This window comes from Dermatophagoides pteronyssinus, unplaced genomic scaffold (genome assembly GCF_027571235.1).
Source record: "Dermatophagoides pteronyssinus isolate colony J.1.1.1.1 unplaced genomic scaffold, Derpt_VIB-CSIC_2022.12 sq0004, whole genome shotgun sequence".
Lineage (NCBI taxonomy): Eukaryota > Metazoa > Arthropoda > Arachnida > Sarcoptiformes > Pyroglyphidae > Dermatophagoides > Dermatophagoides pteronyssinus.
The window spans coordinates 2283846-2301760 of record NW_027461528.1 but is presented as its reverse complement, the minus strand read 5'-3'; the positions used below and the strand labels follow the sequence as shown (position 1 = coordinate 2301760).

The following is a 17915-nucleotide window of genomic DNA, read 5'->3' as shown; positions in this document are numbered from 1 at the left end:
CATGAATGATGATGAATGTTGATGATGATGACAATAATAATGATTATGTGATTCGAACGTTACAAAAAAGGCATTTGATTTTTCTCTTAAATTTTTTAAATTTCAAAAATTTCAAAATGGGTGGATTTTGTTTTGTCTGAATGTTGTGAAATAAGAAGAAATGACAATTATGAAGTTTTATTGTTTGTTTGTTTGTCTGTTTGTTTGTTGTTGATATAATAATTTTAAATGAATTTTGTAAATTCTCACGGTATTTTTTTCAAATATTTTTTTTAAAAATCATCATTATCATCGGCCACATTTTCAATCACACGAAGGATTAATAAAATATGTTTCACAAAATTACAATTTCACTTTTTACCTAAAATTTTTGTTTTCATTTTCGAAAGAAAAAGAGAGAAAGAAAGAAAAAAAACACCATAAAATGAATTAAAAATTTTGCAAATAAAAAACAAACAAACAAAAGCTAAATATGCTTTATGAATTTCATTTAATTTTTATGAAAAAAAATTACACTCAAATAATGAAATGATTGTGAGGATGGTGGGGGGAAAAATGATTGGTTAGGAAAGATATGCAGAAGGGTTTAGTCATAGATCTCTATATATTTGCCATAAAAATTTTAAAGCTAAGTAATCTTTCAATGAATGCTGCTTTAATATGGAAAATTCAATGGAAGAAAAAAAATTCTTTTAGTATGTTTGAATAGAATGTTAAAAATCAAAAATATCTTGCTATTTTTTCTCTTAGGTCTGTTTTTTTCCCTAAACACCGAATCATGTTTATTGTGTAGTACATTCAGGGGGAACCTCTTTATCTTTAGCATGGCCTTTATGTGGTTTATTAGAATGTCTACCATGAAGACCATTTTGCGCACCTTTAGCTTTTAGTGATCTTTTATTCTGTGTATGGCCAGTTGTTGATTTATGTTTATCGCCATCATCTTCTTCTAATTCTTCTTCCTCATCTTCATCTTCTTCGTCTTCATCAAATTCTTCATCTTCGTCAAAATCACCAACATCAAAATCATCTTCCTCATCCCATGCATTGTCGATACCTTCACCAGTATAATAAATAATGGCTCTAGGTACAATATTCAAACGGAACGTTTCGCCAATATCAAAATCGCTTGCCAATAATTCTTTAGTATCTTCATCAGCTTCTTCAATTTTTTTATATTTGTAGATAAAATTTTTGAAATGAAAAGAATAATTAGAAAAAATAAATTCCAATCATATAAATAGAGAAAACGAACCATCAGGTGGACTGAAAAAATTGAAAAATGAATCAGCTTTTTCCACCTTCTCAACTGTTTTCACTTGATTACTGCTACGATGTTTCATTTTTTTCGGAACTTTTTTCTCAGTCAAATTCATTTCAGGAGATTTCCAATCAATTTTACATCCTTTACAATGATTTACATAAAGAGAATCATAACCCAATGGATCAGTTGGATCAAAACCATCGGCATAATAATATTCTTTTGTAAGAACTTTATTGCTGAAATATTCATTATCGGCAAATTCAAATTCCAATCGATATCCCTTTTTATTTGAAAAATAACAATTATTGAAAATAATTGAAATTGCCGTTCACTTACCATTGGATTGTCCATTAATACACATCGAATATCAGTAATCAATGTGATGACTTTTTTATCTTGATCATGTATCATATCAGTCAATAAATCAAGATTAGCAAATATGGTTGACCAAAATCTTGGTATTCCTTTTTCTTTTGATTCAACAACAGGATCCTCTGAATCAGCATATTGATATTTACATTCATCTTCGGTGGGTACATAATCACCAGCAACAATCATACGTCTTTTTTCATTAAATTCTTTAAAACGTTCCTGATATTCTAATTCAGTTTGAAATATTTTCTTATTCATTTCAATTTCTAATGCAATACGTTCCAATGTTAGTTTTTTTAATGCCATTACCAATGGTGTGTTTGGTTGGCCATCTGCTGCAACCAATTCAAGATCTTGGCCACTGGAAATAATAATTAAAATAAAAAATTAATTCAATCACAAAAATAGAAGAAATACGGACAATACCTTTCAGTAACTTGCATATCTTTGCTCATTTTATCTTTTATTTATTGATGATAATTTAATTTTAAAAAAACGTATATTTATAACGGTCGTCAAGGAATGATTTGGAAAAAAAATTTCGAGTGATGGTAAGAATGAATAAAAAAATATGAATATTTTATAATAATCGAACTAAAAAAAATCGAATAGAACAAAACACATGGGAAATATTAATTAATTTTATAAAAAAAGTAGGAAAATGGTAGAAAATTTAAAAAAATAGAAAAAACACGTGGAGTTGGCGTGCGTGTAACATGTGATGGCGTGGCTTATTTTTTAGCATTTTGTTTTCAACCAAAATACATCGATAATCGAATCTTGCATCATCATTATCAAAATCATTACTATCAATATCAATCAATGATACTAACCGGAAATTAAATTGAATTTTTTTACTGGTTATGACAATAACCAATTAATATGGTTGTCGCTCGAAACAAACAATACAAAACACAGACACACAACCGAAACACAAAGGAAATAATCTTCAAAAAAAAAATGTGGTAAAAGAAAAAAAATCGCGTGGTCTCTATATGCGTTATATATTTTTATTATATGTGCCACACGGGTAACATGAAACGAATGAAGAAACAAACGTAAAATTACACACTCTGATAATAAAAAAAAATGAAAAGAAGTTAAAAACACGCTGATTCGTTTTTTTGGGTTTATATCGAATGAAAATGAAACATTCATTACCGTCAATCAATTCGAAAAAAAAGGTAGTAGCATAAAAATTCCTTAGGAAAACAAAAATTCGAAAGGGTTTCTTGAACATTGATTAGTGGTGGTAGTAGTGGCCAAAACGAAAAAAAAATCCACAGTGTGAATATAGGGTGCTAATTCACACGCTTTATTACAATTCAGATTCGATTTTTTTTTTTTTTTATTTTGATTTTCGGGTGTTACACTCAAACACATTATAACAATTGTGCTACACTCAGAAAAATTGTACGTCTGTCCGATGTACAGTATAAGTTAGGGAAAAAGTAAACATCGGCCAAAAAAGGCGGAGCCTAAATAAGAAAAAATTTCCCCTAACTTTCTATGCACAGTAACCTATTATTTGAACGGCATAATTTGAATGAATTTGAATTTCGCTCCAATTTTCAACTTGGTTTTCAACTTGTTCCCGGCAACTTTTTCTATGAGTATTTTTTTTGTTGTTAGCAAATTTCTTTTAAAATATCAATTCAAAAATTCACCAGTAATTCATCAGTAATTGAAATAAAAGAAAAATAAATTGTTTTATTAAAACAAAAAATAAGAAATTGGTTTAAGCAAAAACAATAAATAAATAAATTTGAATTCAATTCTTTTCGTTTTTTTCCAGTTCGCAAAAGCGTTAAGTCCATTGTGAATTTCATTATGTTATGATAGTAAGGTCTTAATCTAAATGAGTAATTCAAAATTATTGAATTTGGTCCATTTAAATATTTCCATAAACGTTTCCACAATTTCACTTGAAGTTCTGTTGGTGAACCCATATATCTTGTTAACAATGACACACGACTTTGAATTCAATAACAATATCCTTGGAATAATGATCGATTATGACTTGAAAAATTCAGAAATTCCAAATACATTCTGTGGTTCACCAATCGAAAAAGACGCCACTTAAATTTGATTCTTGATTCGGTGACAATTTTAGGTTTTGTTTGAAAAATTTGAAACAAACTGTTTCATGAACAGGCATTCATTTAGGAACATTTAGCACAATGATGTTCAATGTTTTTTTTCATTACATTACATTCAGAATGTTTCAATCATTGAGTATCTCGGTTGTCTTTAAGATATCCGGATCAAAATTCGTTCCATTTTTGCAACAATAAATCAACTTTGAATCACCAAATTCGTTAATTATTTCCATTAAAAACTTAGTCGAATAGCCGAACTTCGTTGTGAAATGACGACGAAAAAATTAATGTGACGAAAGACACAAATGCACGTGGCGGTTGACTTAGTTCCATACAGTCGTTTCTCTTGGAACACGGTTAATTCGTTCCACTGTTGTACAAATACCGTGTTATGCGAAGAACGACTGTAATCTTTCCGAAAAGAAAATCGAACATTGCAAAAAAACGAAACATTAACTTCGAGTTCGAAAATGTTTCGATATTGCCGAAAAATTTCAATCTCGAATCGAGAATCCGAAATAAACATCTTTTTTTACTTTATCATTACGAATTAAACAAGAATGTTTATCATTACATAAGGACAAAATTTGAATCAAAGTTTCGCCATATAACGGTCACAAGTCGAGCAAATTGATGAGCAAATCAACTTCTGAATTGGTTTCGAAATTTTCCAAGATGCATTTGTCCAGGAAAGTTCAATTTTCCTAAGTCTTAATTTTTCTTACCGATTCTTTTTGTAATTTTGATTTTAGATTGTATTATCTTATTTTCTTGAATCTGTCATTATGACACAAGTGCCATTGGCGAAATGTCTCCAGTACTATTATTATTATCTACCCAGATTCGCCCATGTAAGACGAAGAAGAACTTGTGAAATGAGAGAATGTGGAACCTCGAACATCTATTGGATGATCTATTGTAAATATATGATTTTACGGACTGAATTAAATATCGTGAATTTTAAATTAACAAGAATCAGAATTAAATACATTGAGTGCAACAATCAAACATTAGCTATGAAAGATCTACATACGAATATATGGAAAAATCTACCTAAAATCTTTTTTTTAATCAAAATTGATAAATTCAAAATACTTGATTGTTTGCACTTAATCCATAACGAAAAATTTATTTTTTTATAACAATAAATAAACATCTTTTTTCTTATTCTCATTAGTTTCAAACTAATAGTTTGTTATTATTTTTATTGAATATGGTTTATGGTTATGGAAAGAAAATTTTCAAGAAATTTACAATTTCAAGAATAAAGAAAGTTTACGGGAATAAATGCGAACATGCGCTCAAAAAAGTAAACGTCGGCCAAAAAAGGCGGAGCTTAATTTTTGCCCCAAAAAAGGGGGTCGATTTTTCTGAGTGTAGCAGCATTTGGGTGAAAATTTAATCTTATTTTTTTTTTTTTGCTTTGTAAGATTCATAGAGTATGTGACAGAATTGTAATTGATATTAAAAGGTTATTTGGTTAAATCTTGAAAATATAAATAAGTTTCGAGTGAATTCGGGTAAATATCAATTTCCCTCATTTTAATCTTCAATCGAAAAAACTGGACATTCAAAAACGGATTGAATAATTCAAATGAACGAAAAATACTAAAATTAGCAAACAAAAAAAACGAAAACCTTGAAAGAAAATTCTTGTTACCAACCTGATCTATTTATATGTTTGTTATATGATCCAGAAACCAGAATTGTTGATAATTCATATAATACACTCACCCACTAAATAAAAAAAATGTTACAAATTATTATCAGATTTTATTCTATTTGAAACAAATTCTGAACGTAGGACGAAATTAATTAATTTTTTAAAAAAAAAATATTGAAAACTTTTCCAAAAACACACAAAAACACTCTGTATTGAATCGAAGAAATTGAATGGCAAAAAATTTAATTAATATATTTTTTTTTTTTGTTCTGAACCAAACTAAATTTGTTCAATGTATTGATAATCGGTTATTTTTTCTTTTTTTTTTGACTTTGATAATGATTGTAACAATTATTTTCTCTTCAAATTCATTCATTCATTCATTCATACTTTTCGATTTATTATCGTCATGATGATGGAAAATTGATCAATACGATTGTATCATGTACTATGGTGATAATGATTGGGTGGTGGGTGTATGGATGCAAGAGAGAGAGAGAGAGAGAGAGAGATAAAGAGCAAAGCAAAACAAAGAGTTTCACTACTCCATTCCATTAATTTATTTTAATGTTTCTTTTTTTCAATAAATGTCATAAGTTTCTTTAATTTTGTCGATTCATCATTATCAATCGATAATAATGATTTCAATGACGATTCGAAAAATTTAATTTTTACTTTTACGTTTTGATTGATTGATTTATAAATTTTATGGTTTACATTACAGAATTGTTTTTTTTTTGACAAGCAAATATGAATGAATTGGATTTTTTTTTCTTGTTTCCGTTCAATCCGTGGATTTTATTTTAATCATTACAACAACAAGCAGCACAACAGAATGCACATAATGCAAATAGACAACATTCGGATGTAGAAACACCACCACCACCACTTCGATTATTTTGATTATCATGTACAACAACAACTTGTGGTTGTTGTTGTTGTTGTTGAGGATAATATGGTTGTGGTGGTGGTTGTTGAAATATTGGTTGACCAGGTGGTGGTGGTCCTTGACCATAAGGTTGTTGTGATGCAAAACCAGGTGGAGGTGGTGGTTGATATGAACCATATCCAGGTGGTGGTGGTCCTTGTGGATAAAATTGTTGATTTGACATTTGGTAACCCGAAAAGAAAAAATTGTAAATTTCAAATTAGATTTACAAATCTTGTCAAACTTACTTGACATTTTTTTTTTGTTATTGCTGTTTAGATCAAATTATCTTCAAATTTTAATTTTTTTTTCGATTGTGATTTATGAAGAAAATTTTTAAAGTTTCTACGTTTTTGAATTTGTAAATTATGATTATTTTATATTTAAAAAAAACAAGATTAATCAATCATATTACTCACTTTTTTTAAAAAATGGCTAGACTTTATAGTTTACAGTAATGGTTAACTGATATTTTTTTCTGCAATCATAATTATCATCAAAACATCAAAACATTAGCAACCAAAATGTCGTCATCGATTGATTGTCATTTATAATTTAGTTGCCATAACTAATGAAATCATCCATATTATATCGTTATTTTGGCATCATTTGATCAGAAGAGTCAGTCAGTCAGAAACAGTATGAGTGAAAGTGAGTGAGAGAGAGAGAAAAACAATACAATCAATTGTCATAGTAATTCTTATAATGTAAATAAAATCCATTCCTGCCCATATCATCATCATTATTATCATTGAAATTGAATAAATTTGGTTTGATAATTTACATTGATATGATACGGATGCATGTTGTTGTTGTTGTTGTTTGGTTGCAGTTTGGTTGATACTTTAAAAAAACGCCTGTTTTTTTTTGTTTTGTCCTGATTTCAATATAAATCCATTTGACTATAATAAGGATTACAAAATAGAAACAAACATAGAGATTAGAAAAAACAAAACTTACCGAAATGTATATTGCATCAAAATTTTTTCTCCATTATCAATTTTCTAATCGAATCATATATAAATAGAATATCAAAAAAAAAAAAAAATTTCATTCGGAAATTGTAATTGAATTGTGATTCAAGAACAAATCAAACGAAAAAACATGGAAGTTTTTTCCAAAAAAAAAATTCCAAATCAAAAATTCCCGCGTTCGAAATAAAAAGAAAATTTTTGTTTTTTTAAATGTCAAGTCTTGCGTGTGTGTGTGTAGGGTACGATATTTCTACACAACTGGTCACAAGGTGTATTGGAATTTTCATTTGGATCTAAATAGAATAAACATAAATATATTCTCTCATCGTTTCAATGTTGGAATGGATCGATCCAACAAATGAATCATCGATGTTAATGTTGTCCTTGATTAGATTTTAATTGCAATTTTCACGTACCTACCATCAACATCGTTAACGACTACCTTTACACCACGATATTTCAGATATAGATAGAGAAAAACAAAAAACTTTCTTCTTTTCTCATCAATTTATTGTCAAGGTTTTTTTGTTTGTTTTCCTATCTCACAAACTCACCATATTCTGGCGCCATCGATAAATCCATTGATCATTTATTCGAATGAAACTATATATGTGCACATGTTGATGATGCTTATGCTTTTTTTTCCATTGATTTTTTTCTGTTTGATCAAATAAAAAAAAAGAGTAATCTAATCAACACCAGGAAACCAGAAAAAACAGGCAAAATTTATCAAAAAGTGCATTGGCATGTGATCATAAATATTTTTTTATTATTATTATTATCCATTCATTTATTTAAAAGATTGCTTCTGCATAAAACTTTCTGTCTGTGTTTGTGTGGTTTGTTTTTTTTCCATCGAATTCTACAATTTGGTTAGTTTATTGATTGATTTTTATTTCAACTTTGATTAAAATTTTCGTTTTTTTATCTAATTCAAAAAAAAAGAAGAAAATATTTAGAATAAAATGTCATCATTTTGTTCATCACCGGATGATCAATCATCAACATTGAATTTAAATTATAATAATAATAATGATGATAAACGATTAAATATTGATGTACATTCAACTAGTTCATCATTGGCCACATCACCGGTCATTGAATGTTTGATTGTTGATGATTATCATAGCCAAAATCAATCATCATCATCAATAAGTGATAAAAAAGAACAAAATAATAATAATAATCATAAAAATAATGATAATGATAATAATAGCAATAATAATAGTAATAATAATAATAATAATGAGTTTATTAAATGTTCATGATAATAATAATAATAATAATAGTGGAAATAATAATAAAATTACAATTTACATTTTCAATACGTTTTAAATATTTTCGTTATTAATAATTTTTTCCAATTGTACGTCATCGAAGCCACCGCAGATATCTGTCAAGTCTCTAAAAATAATTTCCGCTGTCCGTTTTATAGATATGTATTGTACATAAGCTTGTATTTGTTTCGGCACGTTTAAGATTTCCATGTATTTTTTATGGTACTTGGTTGTGAGACCATCCCATGTCATGACTATTGGTACTTGAAATACTGTAGCATTGTACATTGATTTCAATTCTTTTGCCAAAATGTCGTATTTCCTTGCCTTTTCCGTTTCTGTTTCTTTTAATCGATCCTTATTTGTTATACCTACTTCGACTATCCATATCTTTTTTGCAGCCAAATCATGTACCAGTAGGTCCGGTTTGTTATTATCGATTCTTGTATCCGTAATTATCGGGACGTCCGATTTTATTTTTACACGGTTATTCTGTATAACGTTCTCAACGCGATAATTTTTCAATCTTTTATTTCTTTCAATGCCGTACCTTTGACAAAACATTAAATGTAGGCTCCTAACGACATCATTGTGTCTATACTTGTATTCCGAGTTTAGCAACCTTCCACAACACGTGGCCAGGTGATCTACTCCCACATTGGTTAGGCTACAATGCTTGCATTTTCTTGTTTCAAAGAATAGGTTTCTATCCTGTACCTTACACAATAAACCTTCTTCTTGCGGTGAAATGTTTGATTTCTTTAACCATAGCGATGATTGTTCTATATTCACTGGTTGTTCGCCATGGTTGAACAGTTTACCGTGCAATCTTTTTTCCCTTATCTTTTCCAGCTTATCAGCTTTTTGTTTCTCTTTAATGGTCATTGCGTTTAGGGTTGAGTCTGGGATTTGGTATTTGTTGGTGATAAACGTTTTGATTGTACCAAGACTAGTTCCCTTTGCAATTTCGTTGTCGATAATCGCTTTGTTGTTCTGTTCGAGGCTACTATGGAAATTAAATAGTATTGCTTCTGCACGTTCCTCGATCTTTTGTAGACCTCTGCCCAATTCCTTCCGATCCATATATAGTCTTTCGTTGTTTGCAGAATGCCTAATGATATTGTATTTTTTCAATATTCTTCTAATATCGTCGTCCATACTTTTTAGCTCATTTGGTTTGAAATCAATCAATCCAATATAATAATTCATAGTTGATATTGCGTATTGATTTATTGCCATCATCAGGTTTTTCCCATTTAGCTTGGTCTTACACAAAGCATCAACCTTTGACAGTATTTTTTCTCTCAGTAACACTTTGTTCTCGGTTTTAACGAGATTGTTTTCGTCTTCGAGAATACCGAGGTATCTGTATCCATTTTCGTCTATCATATTCCCGAAAGCGGTATCGTCGCCTATATTATTGGCTGATTTTTGTTCATTTGTTTGGAAACCAATTCCTTCCAAGACTTCCTTCGTGCGGTCACATAGCTCTTTAAGCGTATTTTTGTCATTTGCGAATAGCTTAATGTCGTCAATGAATATTAGGTGGTTTGTTTCAAGATCAGTTTGGCCGGCACGTACTTTTACACAATTCTTATTTAAGCATCTGCTGAGAGGTTCCATCGCTATAACAAATAGTAACGGTGACAAGGAATCTCCCTGTAGCAGTCCTTTATTTATTTGTACCCGACCAACTTCGTCGCGGTTCATTATCAATGTTGTTTTTTGATTTATTAGCATTCTTTCTACAAATTTAATGATGTTATCTGGTGCTCTTATTTTCTCGAGACACTGTAGAATGTAGCTATGTGGAACCGAGTCGTAAGCCTTTTGGATGTCTATCCAGCTAGTACATAGTTTGTGATCATTGGACGAATTGATTACTTTGTTGATAAGTGCTTGTAATTTAGCGCCTTGGCATCTACGTTTCGTTCCAAGCTGATTATTAGAAATTATTTCATTCACTTCTGCAAATTCGGTAAGTAGCTGTGTTGCTACTTTGCTGATTAGTTTGTATATATTTGAAAGGCACGTGATTGGTCTTAGATCATTTGGCGATTTGGTATTATGACGTTTTGGGAGCAAGTAAGTCACGCCCTCGTAAAATTGCTCATCAATACTTTGTGGATTTTGGATTGCATTGTAGACCAATTCTTTCAATTTCGTATGAAGTACGTGTATCTTTTTGATATAAAAATTGAATACATAATCAGTTCCAGTTGCTTTCCACAATGGTAAATTTGATATTACGTTTTCGGTGATTTCACATATCTTTTCTTTGCACATATCTATGTTCATTTGGCTAGGTTCGTGAAGGTTCACTATTTCCTCGCGGTTTGTTTCCATTTCGTTTTGTTCCCACATTTTTTTCCAAAATTCATACGTAGCTTCTTTGTCGATTTCGTTTGATATACTATTGGTGGTTTCATTGATTTCTCTGTAGAATCTTTTTGCATTTAATTCAAACAATCTGTTTGTTTTTCGGAACTGTTTTCTGTTTTCGTGGATTCGTAACCGTTTTTCATAGCTTTTGATTCTTTCTTCCAATTCATCTTTTACTCGTTCAACTTTTTGGCGGTTTGTTGAATGGATATGTTTATTTTTACATATTTGTTTCATTGCACTTGTTGCATGACCGGTTTCACAAAATTCGTTAATTGTATCTACTTTATCGTACAATTTTTTAATCGTTTCTTCCATCGATTGTTGCCAATTTGATTTTTTTATTGTTTTTGTTGTCATCTGTTGATATGTGATTTGACACGCGAGAATTATGTTGGCATATTCTTGAAGACTAATTATTGATTCGTCCAGTTGTTCTTGTTGAAGCGCGATATTGATGTAGTCCATGATTTCATTTTTGACTTCTCTACTATATATTTTATATGTTCTCATTTTGTTTTGTTCATTTACCTCTTTGATATTGTTTTTTAGGGCCGTTTTTGTACGAGTAAAGAGGTCGACATTCTTTATTTCAATCAGCTGGTTGCTTGTTGTTGGTACATTGTTTTGGCCACTTTGTAGATTATCTTTGTTTTTTGCCATGTTGTATAGATTTCTCATATCGATAATTGTTTTTTGTTGCACAAATTTTTGATTGAAAGCATCTTTAATTTTTTCCCATCCACCTTTCGGTATGCGGCTCATTTGTTCCTTTATATTTTCGTACAATTCTTTTATCCAATCTTTTTGATTTTCTTTATCGATAGTAATAATAATAATAATATTAGTATAACAATATCATCATTTATGGAAGATGAAAATGATTTTGATGATGATGATGATAGTATGGGAATATTATCCAAAAAACATCCAAATTTAATTCATCATTTAGCCGATAAAGAACATTTAAATATAATCAAAACAAATAACAATGATAAAATGAATGATAATCAATTGATGATTAAACCACGATCATGGACAGTTAAATTGCATAAAATGCATTCAACCGATTTGGATAATAATGTGATTAATAATTCAAAATCACCAACATCAAAACAAGACAGAATGATGATGAATAAAATCATTAATATTGGTAAACAACAGCGACCGGAACCGGTACAAAAAATAACCGAAACTAATAATAATAAACGTATTGTAAGTGTCGATAATTTTACTTATTTATCAATGGAACATGCAAATGCATCATTTCCAATATTTCGTGAATTATGGCAACGTCGTCAAGTTTGTGATGTTGTAATTAAAATTGATGGCCATCGTTTTTTTGCTCATCGTATTGTTCTTTGTGCAACTATACCATATTTTTATGCAATGTTTACTAATGATTTAGCTGAACGTAATCAAATGGAAATTGAAATTAAATCAAATGAAAATGATGATCATGGTCCATCATTGGATAGTGAAGCATTTGAATCATTACTTAATTATGCTTATACCGGTGCTATTGAAATCAATTCGAAAAATGTACAATCCATATTGATTGGTGCATCATTTTTGGGTCTGGAAAATGTTCAACATGCATGTTCCGATTATTTAAAAGTTCGTTTAAATGTTAGTAATGTAATACAGATAAAAACATTTGCATTTGCACTTGGTTGTGATGCACTTGTACAGGCATCCAAACGTTTTATACATCGAAATTTTGAACAAATTGCCGATAGTGATGATTTTCTTCAAATGGATTCGGAAGAATTAATCGAAATAATTGGCAGTGATGAATTGAATGTATCGAATGAAAAAATAGTATTCGAAGCTGTTATCCGTTGGACATTACACGATGAAGAGATGCGAAAACAAAATCTTCCAGAACTAATTCGACGAGTTCGCCTTCCTTTACTTTTTCCAGAATATTTGACCGATGTAGTACTTGGACAAAAGCTAGTCAGACAATCATTAGAATGTCGTGATCTGATTGATGAAGCAAAAGATTTTCATTTATTACCATCACGTCGTGAATCGATAGCACGTGAACGTACTCGACCACGTTCCGGTCATCATGTACAAGGTTCTATCTATGCTGTTGGTGGCCTAACAAAAACTGGTGATTCAATGTCAACAGTTGAGGTTTATGATCCACAAATGAAACGTTGGCGTATGGCCGAAGCAATGAGTATGATGCGTTCACGTGTTGGTGTTGCCGTTATGGAACGAAAATTATATGCAATCGGTGGCTATAATGGTTTTGATCGTCTTAATACAGTCGAGGTTTATGATTCAAAAGTAAAACAATGGAAACGTGTCAAATCAATGCACTATCGTCGTTCGGCTGTTGGGGCTGCTGCTCTTAATGATGAACTTTATGTTTGTGGTGGATATGATGGTTCCATTTCATTGAATGTTGTCGAACGATATTCATCCATGTTAAATGAATGGAACGAAGTTACACCAATGAATATTAAACGTTCAGCTGCCGGTGTGGTAAGATATTTTTGATTATCTTTTGATTTGAAATGATTCAATTGTTTCTTTTCTTTTCAGGTTTCATTAGATGGCTATATTTATGCACTTGGTGGACATGATGGTCTAATGATATTCAATTCGGTTGAACGATATGATCCACGTACTAAACAATGGGAATTCGTTGAATCAATGTTAAGTCGTCGTTGTCGTTTAGGCTGTTGTTGTTTTGGTGGAAAAATTTATGTTTGTGGTGGATACGATGGTTGTACATTTTTACAAACTGCCGAAGTTTTTGATCCACAAACTGGTAAATGGTCGCAGATATCAAAAATGCGTGCTACACGTTCAAGAGTTGCATTAGTAGCTAATTGTAGCCGTTTATTTGCCATTGGTGGTTATGATGGTGTATCGAATTTATCATCTGTTGAAGCATATGATATTGAAAAAGATTCCTGGGAAATGGTAGCATCCATGGTTGCACATGAAGGTGGTGTCGGTGTGGGTGTTATACCAGATAATTATTAAAATATTATACCAAAGAAATAGATAATCAATTTTTGAATTTCATTATTATAAATATTGTTTCATATCATAAATAGGTAGTTTATTTTATTGTTAGTTAAATAAATTTTAGTGCATAATTTTCAAATATTATTGCATATCACAACATTCAATCATAATAACAATAAGAATTGAATTAAATTAATCCGGTAACATTTCATCAATATTTGCATCCAATAGAAAATCTTCATCATCAGGATCACCACCATTACCTCTGCCCATTGCTGTCATAACACGACCATGTGATGATTTTAGATTACGATCACGCCATGATGTTGTTGGTCTTTCCATATTATTCGTATCAAATTGTTCAACAACCTGATCAACAATAGCACTAATGGAACCTGCTGATGATTTTGATGAACCACTATTTATATCATTATTATTATTTGTAGCAATCAATAATCTTGGACTTGATTTTGTCGGTGTAATTGATTTGGTCATATAGCCACTGCTACCGCTTCCGTTTGATGAAGTAGTTGCAGCTGATCCTTCACGTGAACTAGATCCACCACCACCGCTTAGATTACGATTACCATTAGAGGCATTTACATGAGTTTGTCGACTAGCCGCTGTTGATGCTCTTGATGCACTTCGACTGGATGTTAATTTTTGTTCTTCACGTAATTCACGTGTTTTTTCCAAACGTCTAAGATGATCCGAATATTGTTCAACTAATTGTCCATATGATCCATTCGGTTCATTTGATTCTAATTCGGAACAAAGACGAACTAAAAATTTTAAACAATCAATATTGTCCGGAAAACGTTGATGAATCGATTGATAGGTTGATAATGCTTGTGGATAATTTCCCGATCGACGATATGATGCAGCAATCATTAGCTGCCATTTAATTTGATTTGGTCTAATTATGAAATAATGAAAATTGTTTTTCCATCAAACAAATTATAATTTTGTGTAAACATGTGTACTCACTGTATAATGGCCAATTGTTCAAGAAATTTAATAGTTTGATCATACATTTTCATTTCAATATAATAGGCAGCTAAACGTTCAATGGTTGGTATATGTGATGGTAGATAACGATATGATTCATGTAAGTAATTTAATGATTGTTTACGATCATTTTCATCCGATGCCATATCGGCCATTTTAATTAAAAGACCAACATCAGTTGGAACAAGTTGTAAAACTTTTTGAAAAAAATCTCTTGCCTGATCTTGATTACCCATCGATTCATAGCTATTAAAATTGAATTAAAAGTTTTGAAAACCACAAAAACTATTGACACTTACATTAAACCAATTTGATACATTAGATTTACTTCGATTGTATTGGTTATTTTTTGATTCAACATATTTGATTGATTTTTTGGTATCCGTATTATTGTACGTAAACGATATAGAGCATCCAATGCACTATCATAATGACCAAGTTTACGTTCAGCTAATGCTAGATTAAAATATGCTTCTAATATTGTTGAATTATTTGCTATCACTTCTTGATAATATTCGATTGCACGTTGAAAATCACCTTGTCGAAAGAATATATTGCCTTTGTTTAGTACGGCACCTGAACAATAACGATCAATTGAAATTGCTTCATCTGCATAACGATTGGCCGATTCATAATCACGTTGAAGTAGATATAAAAATGATAGATTTGTAGCTGCCGTTGCCGAAACCCTGGCTGTCGCTGAAGACATTCGTATCGCTGCCGAAGATGAAGAAGTTGACGATGAGATTGTAGCCGATGTTGTTGACATCACATTTAATCGATTGGAAGGATCATTTGCGCTAGCCGTACGTGATGATGTTAGTAATCGATCTTTTGATTCGAATGATTTTAATGTAGATATTGCTTGATCGAATTCGCGTGCTCGTAATTGTTTTGTCGCTTTATACAATTCTAATTCATCGGCTAAATGTATGAAATTCAATCCAGAATTCACACTATACAATGTGGTCGATGTAATTGAAGCCATACGACGTATCTGTTCCAGACACCAATCATATCCAGATGTTATTGATGATGATGAAGGTGGTAGTTCACCATTTGTCATTTGATTTCGATTGTATGAATCGATTGGCATAACCATTAATCCATTTGGTACAGTAGGAACATGATCAACTTCAATAAATGGTGAAATCAATTTTGCTGCTGTCAATATACACCATTCAACATGACGAATAATTTCCTTTTCATATTGACGTAAACGATCATTACGTATTGCTTCGATCAATAAATTATTAAAATGATCTTGTTCATCACGAATCAATAATATTGGTGATGTTGGCCGTTGATTGATTGATGATGATGCCGAAGTTCGATGATCAATAGTTTCATTCGTCTCTGTCGAACCACCTAAACTTGATGTACCACCAGCAAATATGATACCACCATTTGTTAGGATTTCATGATGACCATAACGTTCTTCAAATTGATCTTCAACTTTAACCTGAAGTAATTTATTAAAATAATATTTCATTTTATCACCATCACCAAGTGCATAATAGGCAACGATTAAATGAAAAACAGTTTCGGCATCATTCCAATCACCACGTTCGGCTAATATAAATTCGAATGCAGCAATAGCATCGGCATATTGTGTTAATCGTACAAACGCTAGACCAATATTTGCCATTAATTTTAATCGTAATTCACTCTGTGTTTGTGGAATTTGATCCAATGCCATACGAAAAAATTTTATCGCTTTTGGATATTGTCGTTGACGGAAATAAATTTCTCCAATATTCATTCGAAATCTTCCCGTATTAGTAAATGAACGATTTTTTAATAATGCCTGATATGTATTGATTGCTTCGGACCACATTTGAGCATCAGAATAACGTTCGGCTAAATTGAACATTGTAGCCAATGTTAGATCGGAATTTGTTCCATATGTTTCCATCAATCCAGATTGTTCTTTCAAACGATTTAATGATCTAATGAACAAATGAAATTATCATTTTTTTTGTTTGGATGAAATTCTTCAGCAAATAGAAAAAAAAACTTCTCACATACCGTTCTTTAGCTACACAATCTTTAGCTAAATCTAATGCCTGACCATAATCTTGTCGTCGTTGTGCAGTCTGTACACTTTCATCCAACAAACGCATTATCTGTTTTTCCATTTGTTTGATTTTCCATTCCGGTGCTGATTCATCCTGTAAATGAAATACCGATTTTGATCCATTACCACCTGATTGACCTGATGAATTAGCAAGACCAAGTGGATCAAATATACGATTTTGACTTGATTGTGATGTATAACCAGCACCACGAACAGCAGTTGCTGGCCTTCCAGTACCAGTACCAAGAGCAGTTCGTAATCCACTTGTAACGGCCGTACCACGAGATTTCATCAATGAATTTGTTGGATTTTGTGAACGTGAAAATGCAAGACCAGCTGTTGAATTACCACCACCGGCAGCCGTACGAAAACCACTACGTAATAATGAACGTGATTGTAATTGTCGACCATATCCACTTTTATTAACTGTACGTAAAAATTCTTCATCATCTTGTAGATTACGAGTATCCAATACTGGATGAAATTCATTATAACCTTTATATAAATCATCATTATCATCACCACCACCGTTATTATTATCATCAACATCATCATCATCATTGAGCATTATAATTCGTTCACGAGTTGAAGACATTGTTTTGATCATTTTGTAAATTTTTCAAACCAAAAAAAAAAAAAACAAAAAACAAAAATTGAAAAAATGAGCAAAATATTATTTCATTACCACAGTTGAGAATTGAACAAACACAAACCAAAAAAAAAAAACTGGTAAATAGTTTTTTTTTCTCCTTTTATTTTTAATGTTTCATTATGGATGATGATGACATAAATATTCTCTATATATATTGAAAATAATAATGGTGTTATCACCATAGTGACCGACGAAATGGCTAGAATATTATTTTTTTTAAAGGAATAATTA

General features: G+C 30.9%; 4 protein-coding genes across 8 annotated transcripts; 1 reads left to right on the top strand and 3 right to left on the bottom strand.

Annotated features, from left to right (window-relative positions):
• Positions 1-299: 299 nt before the first annotated feature.
• On the bottom strand, positions 300-5415 carry LOC113798681 (nucleosome assembly protein 1-like 1). Of its 3 annotated transcripts, XM_027349248.2 has the most exons (6): positions 2470-2749; positions 2063-2230; positions 1601-1997; positions 1256-1544; positions 878-1174; positions 300-361 (listed from the first exon to the last, which is right to left on the bottom strand). In XM_027349248.2, the coding sequence occupies exons 2-6, from the start codon at positions 2089-2091 to the stop codon at positions 351-353; spliced, it is 1023 nt and encodes a 340-aa protein (XP_027205049.2). In that variant the 5' UTR covers positions 2092-2230; positions 2470-2749; the 3' UTR covers positions 300-350. The 3 variants fall into 3 exon arrangements, with proteins under 3 accessions (XP_027205049.2, XP_075675703.1, XP_027205047.2); XM_075819588.1 differs by lacking the exons at positions 300-361; positions 2470-2749 and adding an exon at positions 5400-5415 and having other exon boundaries at positions 472-1174; XM_027349246.2 differs by lacking the exon at positions 300-361 and having other exon boundaries at positions 472-1174; positions 2470-2746.
• Positions 5416-6040: 625 nt separating this feature from the next.
• LOC113798690 (uncharacterized) lies at positions 6041-7850 on the bottom strand. 3 transcript variants are annotated; one of them, XR_012846092.1, is made up of 4 exons: positions 7717-7850; positions 7287-7330; positions 6746-7228; positions 6579-6671 (listed from the first exon to the last, which is right to left on the bottom strand). XR_012846092.1 is itself a non-coding variant. In XM_075819602.1 (3 exons), exon 3 carries the CDS (start codon positions 6508-6510, stop codon positions 6202-6204), a length of 309 nt encoding a protein of 102 aa, XP_075675717.1. In that variant the 5' UTR covers positions 6511-6512; positions 6585-6671; positions 6746-6900; the 3' UTR covers positions 6041-6201. The 3 variants fall into 3 exon arrangements, 2 of the variants coding, with proteins under 2 accessions (XP_075675717.1, XP_075675716.1); XM_075819602.1 differs by lacking the exons at positions 7287-7330; positions 7717-7850 and adding an exon at positions 6041-6512 and having other exon boundaries at positions 6585-6671; positions 6746-6900; XM_075819601.1 differs by lacking the exons at positions 6746-7228; positions 7287-7330; positions 7717-7850 and adding an exon at positions 6041-6512 and having other exon boundaries at positions 6584-6739.
• Positions 7851-7987: 137 nt separating this feature from the next.
• Positions 7988-14086, top strand: KLHL18 (Kelch like family member 18). The gene is made up of 4 exons (XM_075819584.1): positions 7988-8172; positions 8246-8527; positions 11912-13455; positions 13516-14086. The coding sequence occupies exons 2-4, from the start codon at positions 8266-8268 to the stop codon at positions 13960-13962; spliced, it is 2253 nt and encodes a 750-aa protein (XP_075675699.1). The 5' UTR covers positions 7988-8172; positions 8246-8265; the 3' UTR covers positions 13963-14086.
• nompB (intraflagellar transport protein 88-like protein nompB) lies at positions 14015-17783 on the bottom strand. Its single transcript, XM_027349235.2, has 4 exons — positions 16984-17783; positions 15255-16904; positions 14935-15201; positions 14015-14863 (listed from the first exon to the last, which is right to left on the bottom strand). Exons 1-4 carry the CDS (start codon positions 17637-17639, stop codon positions 14140-14142), a joined length of 3297 nt encoding a protein of 1098 aa, XP_027205036.2. The 5' UTR covers positions 17640-17783; the 3' UTR covers positions 14015-14139.
• Between the last annotated feature and the right edge of the window lie 132 nt (positions 17784-17915).

Bases quoted from the DNA above. Each gene is read 5' to 3' on its own strand.
- LOC113798690 (XM_075819602.1), bottom strand. From the start codon at position 6,510: ATGTCAAATCAACAATTTTATCCACAAGGACCACCACCACCTGGATAT.
- nompB (XM_027349235.2), bottom strand. From the start codon at position 17,639: ATGATCAAAACAATGTCTTCAACTCGTGAACGAATTATAATGCTCAAT. The intron at 16,905-16,983 runs GTATGTGAGAAG...TTTGTTCATTAG, and splicing joins GATTGTGTAGCTAAAGAACG to ATCATTAAATCGTTTGAAAG. The intron at 15,202-15,254 runs GTAAGTGTCAAT...CAATTTTAATAG, and splicing joins ATGTATCAAATTGGTTTAAT to CTATGAATCGATGGGTAATC.
- LOC113798681 (XM_075819588.1), bottom strand. From the start codon at position 2,091: ATGAGCAAAGATATGCAAGTTACTGAAAG. The intron at 1,998-2,062 runs GTATTGTCCGTA...TATTATTTCCAG, and splicing joins GATATGCAAGTTACTGAAAG to TGGCCAAGATCTTGAATTGG. The intron at 1,175-1,255 runs GTTCGTTTTCTC...TCTACAAATATA, and splicing joins TTTTTTCAGTCCACCTGATG to AAAAAATTGAAGAAGCTGAT.
- KLHL18 (XM_075819584.1), top strand. From the start codon at position 8,266: ATGTCATCATTTTGTTCATCACCGGATGATCAATCATCAACATTGAAT. The intron at 8,528-11,911 runs GTAATAATAATA...TTCATCATTTAG, and splicing joins TAATAATAGCAATAATAATA to CCGATAAAGAACATTTAAAT. The intron at 13,456-13,515 runs GTAAGATATTTT...TTTTCTTTTCAG, and splicing joins AACGTTCAGCTGCCGGTGTG to GTTTCATTAGATGGCTATAT.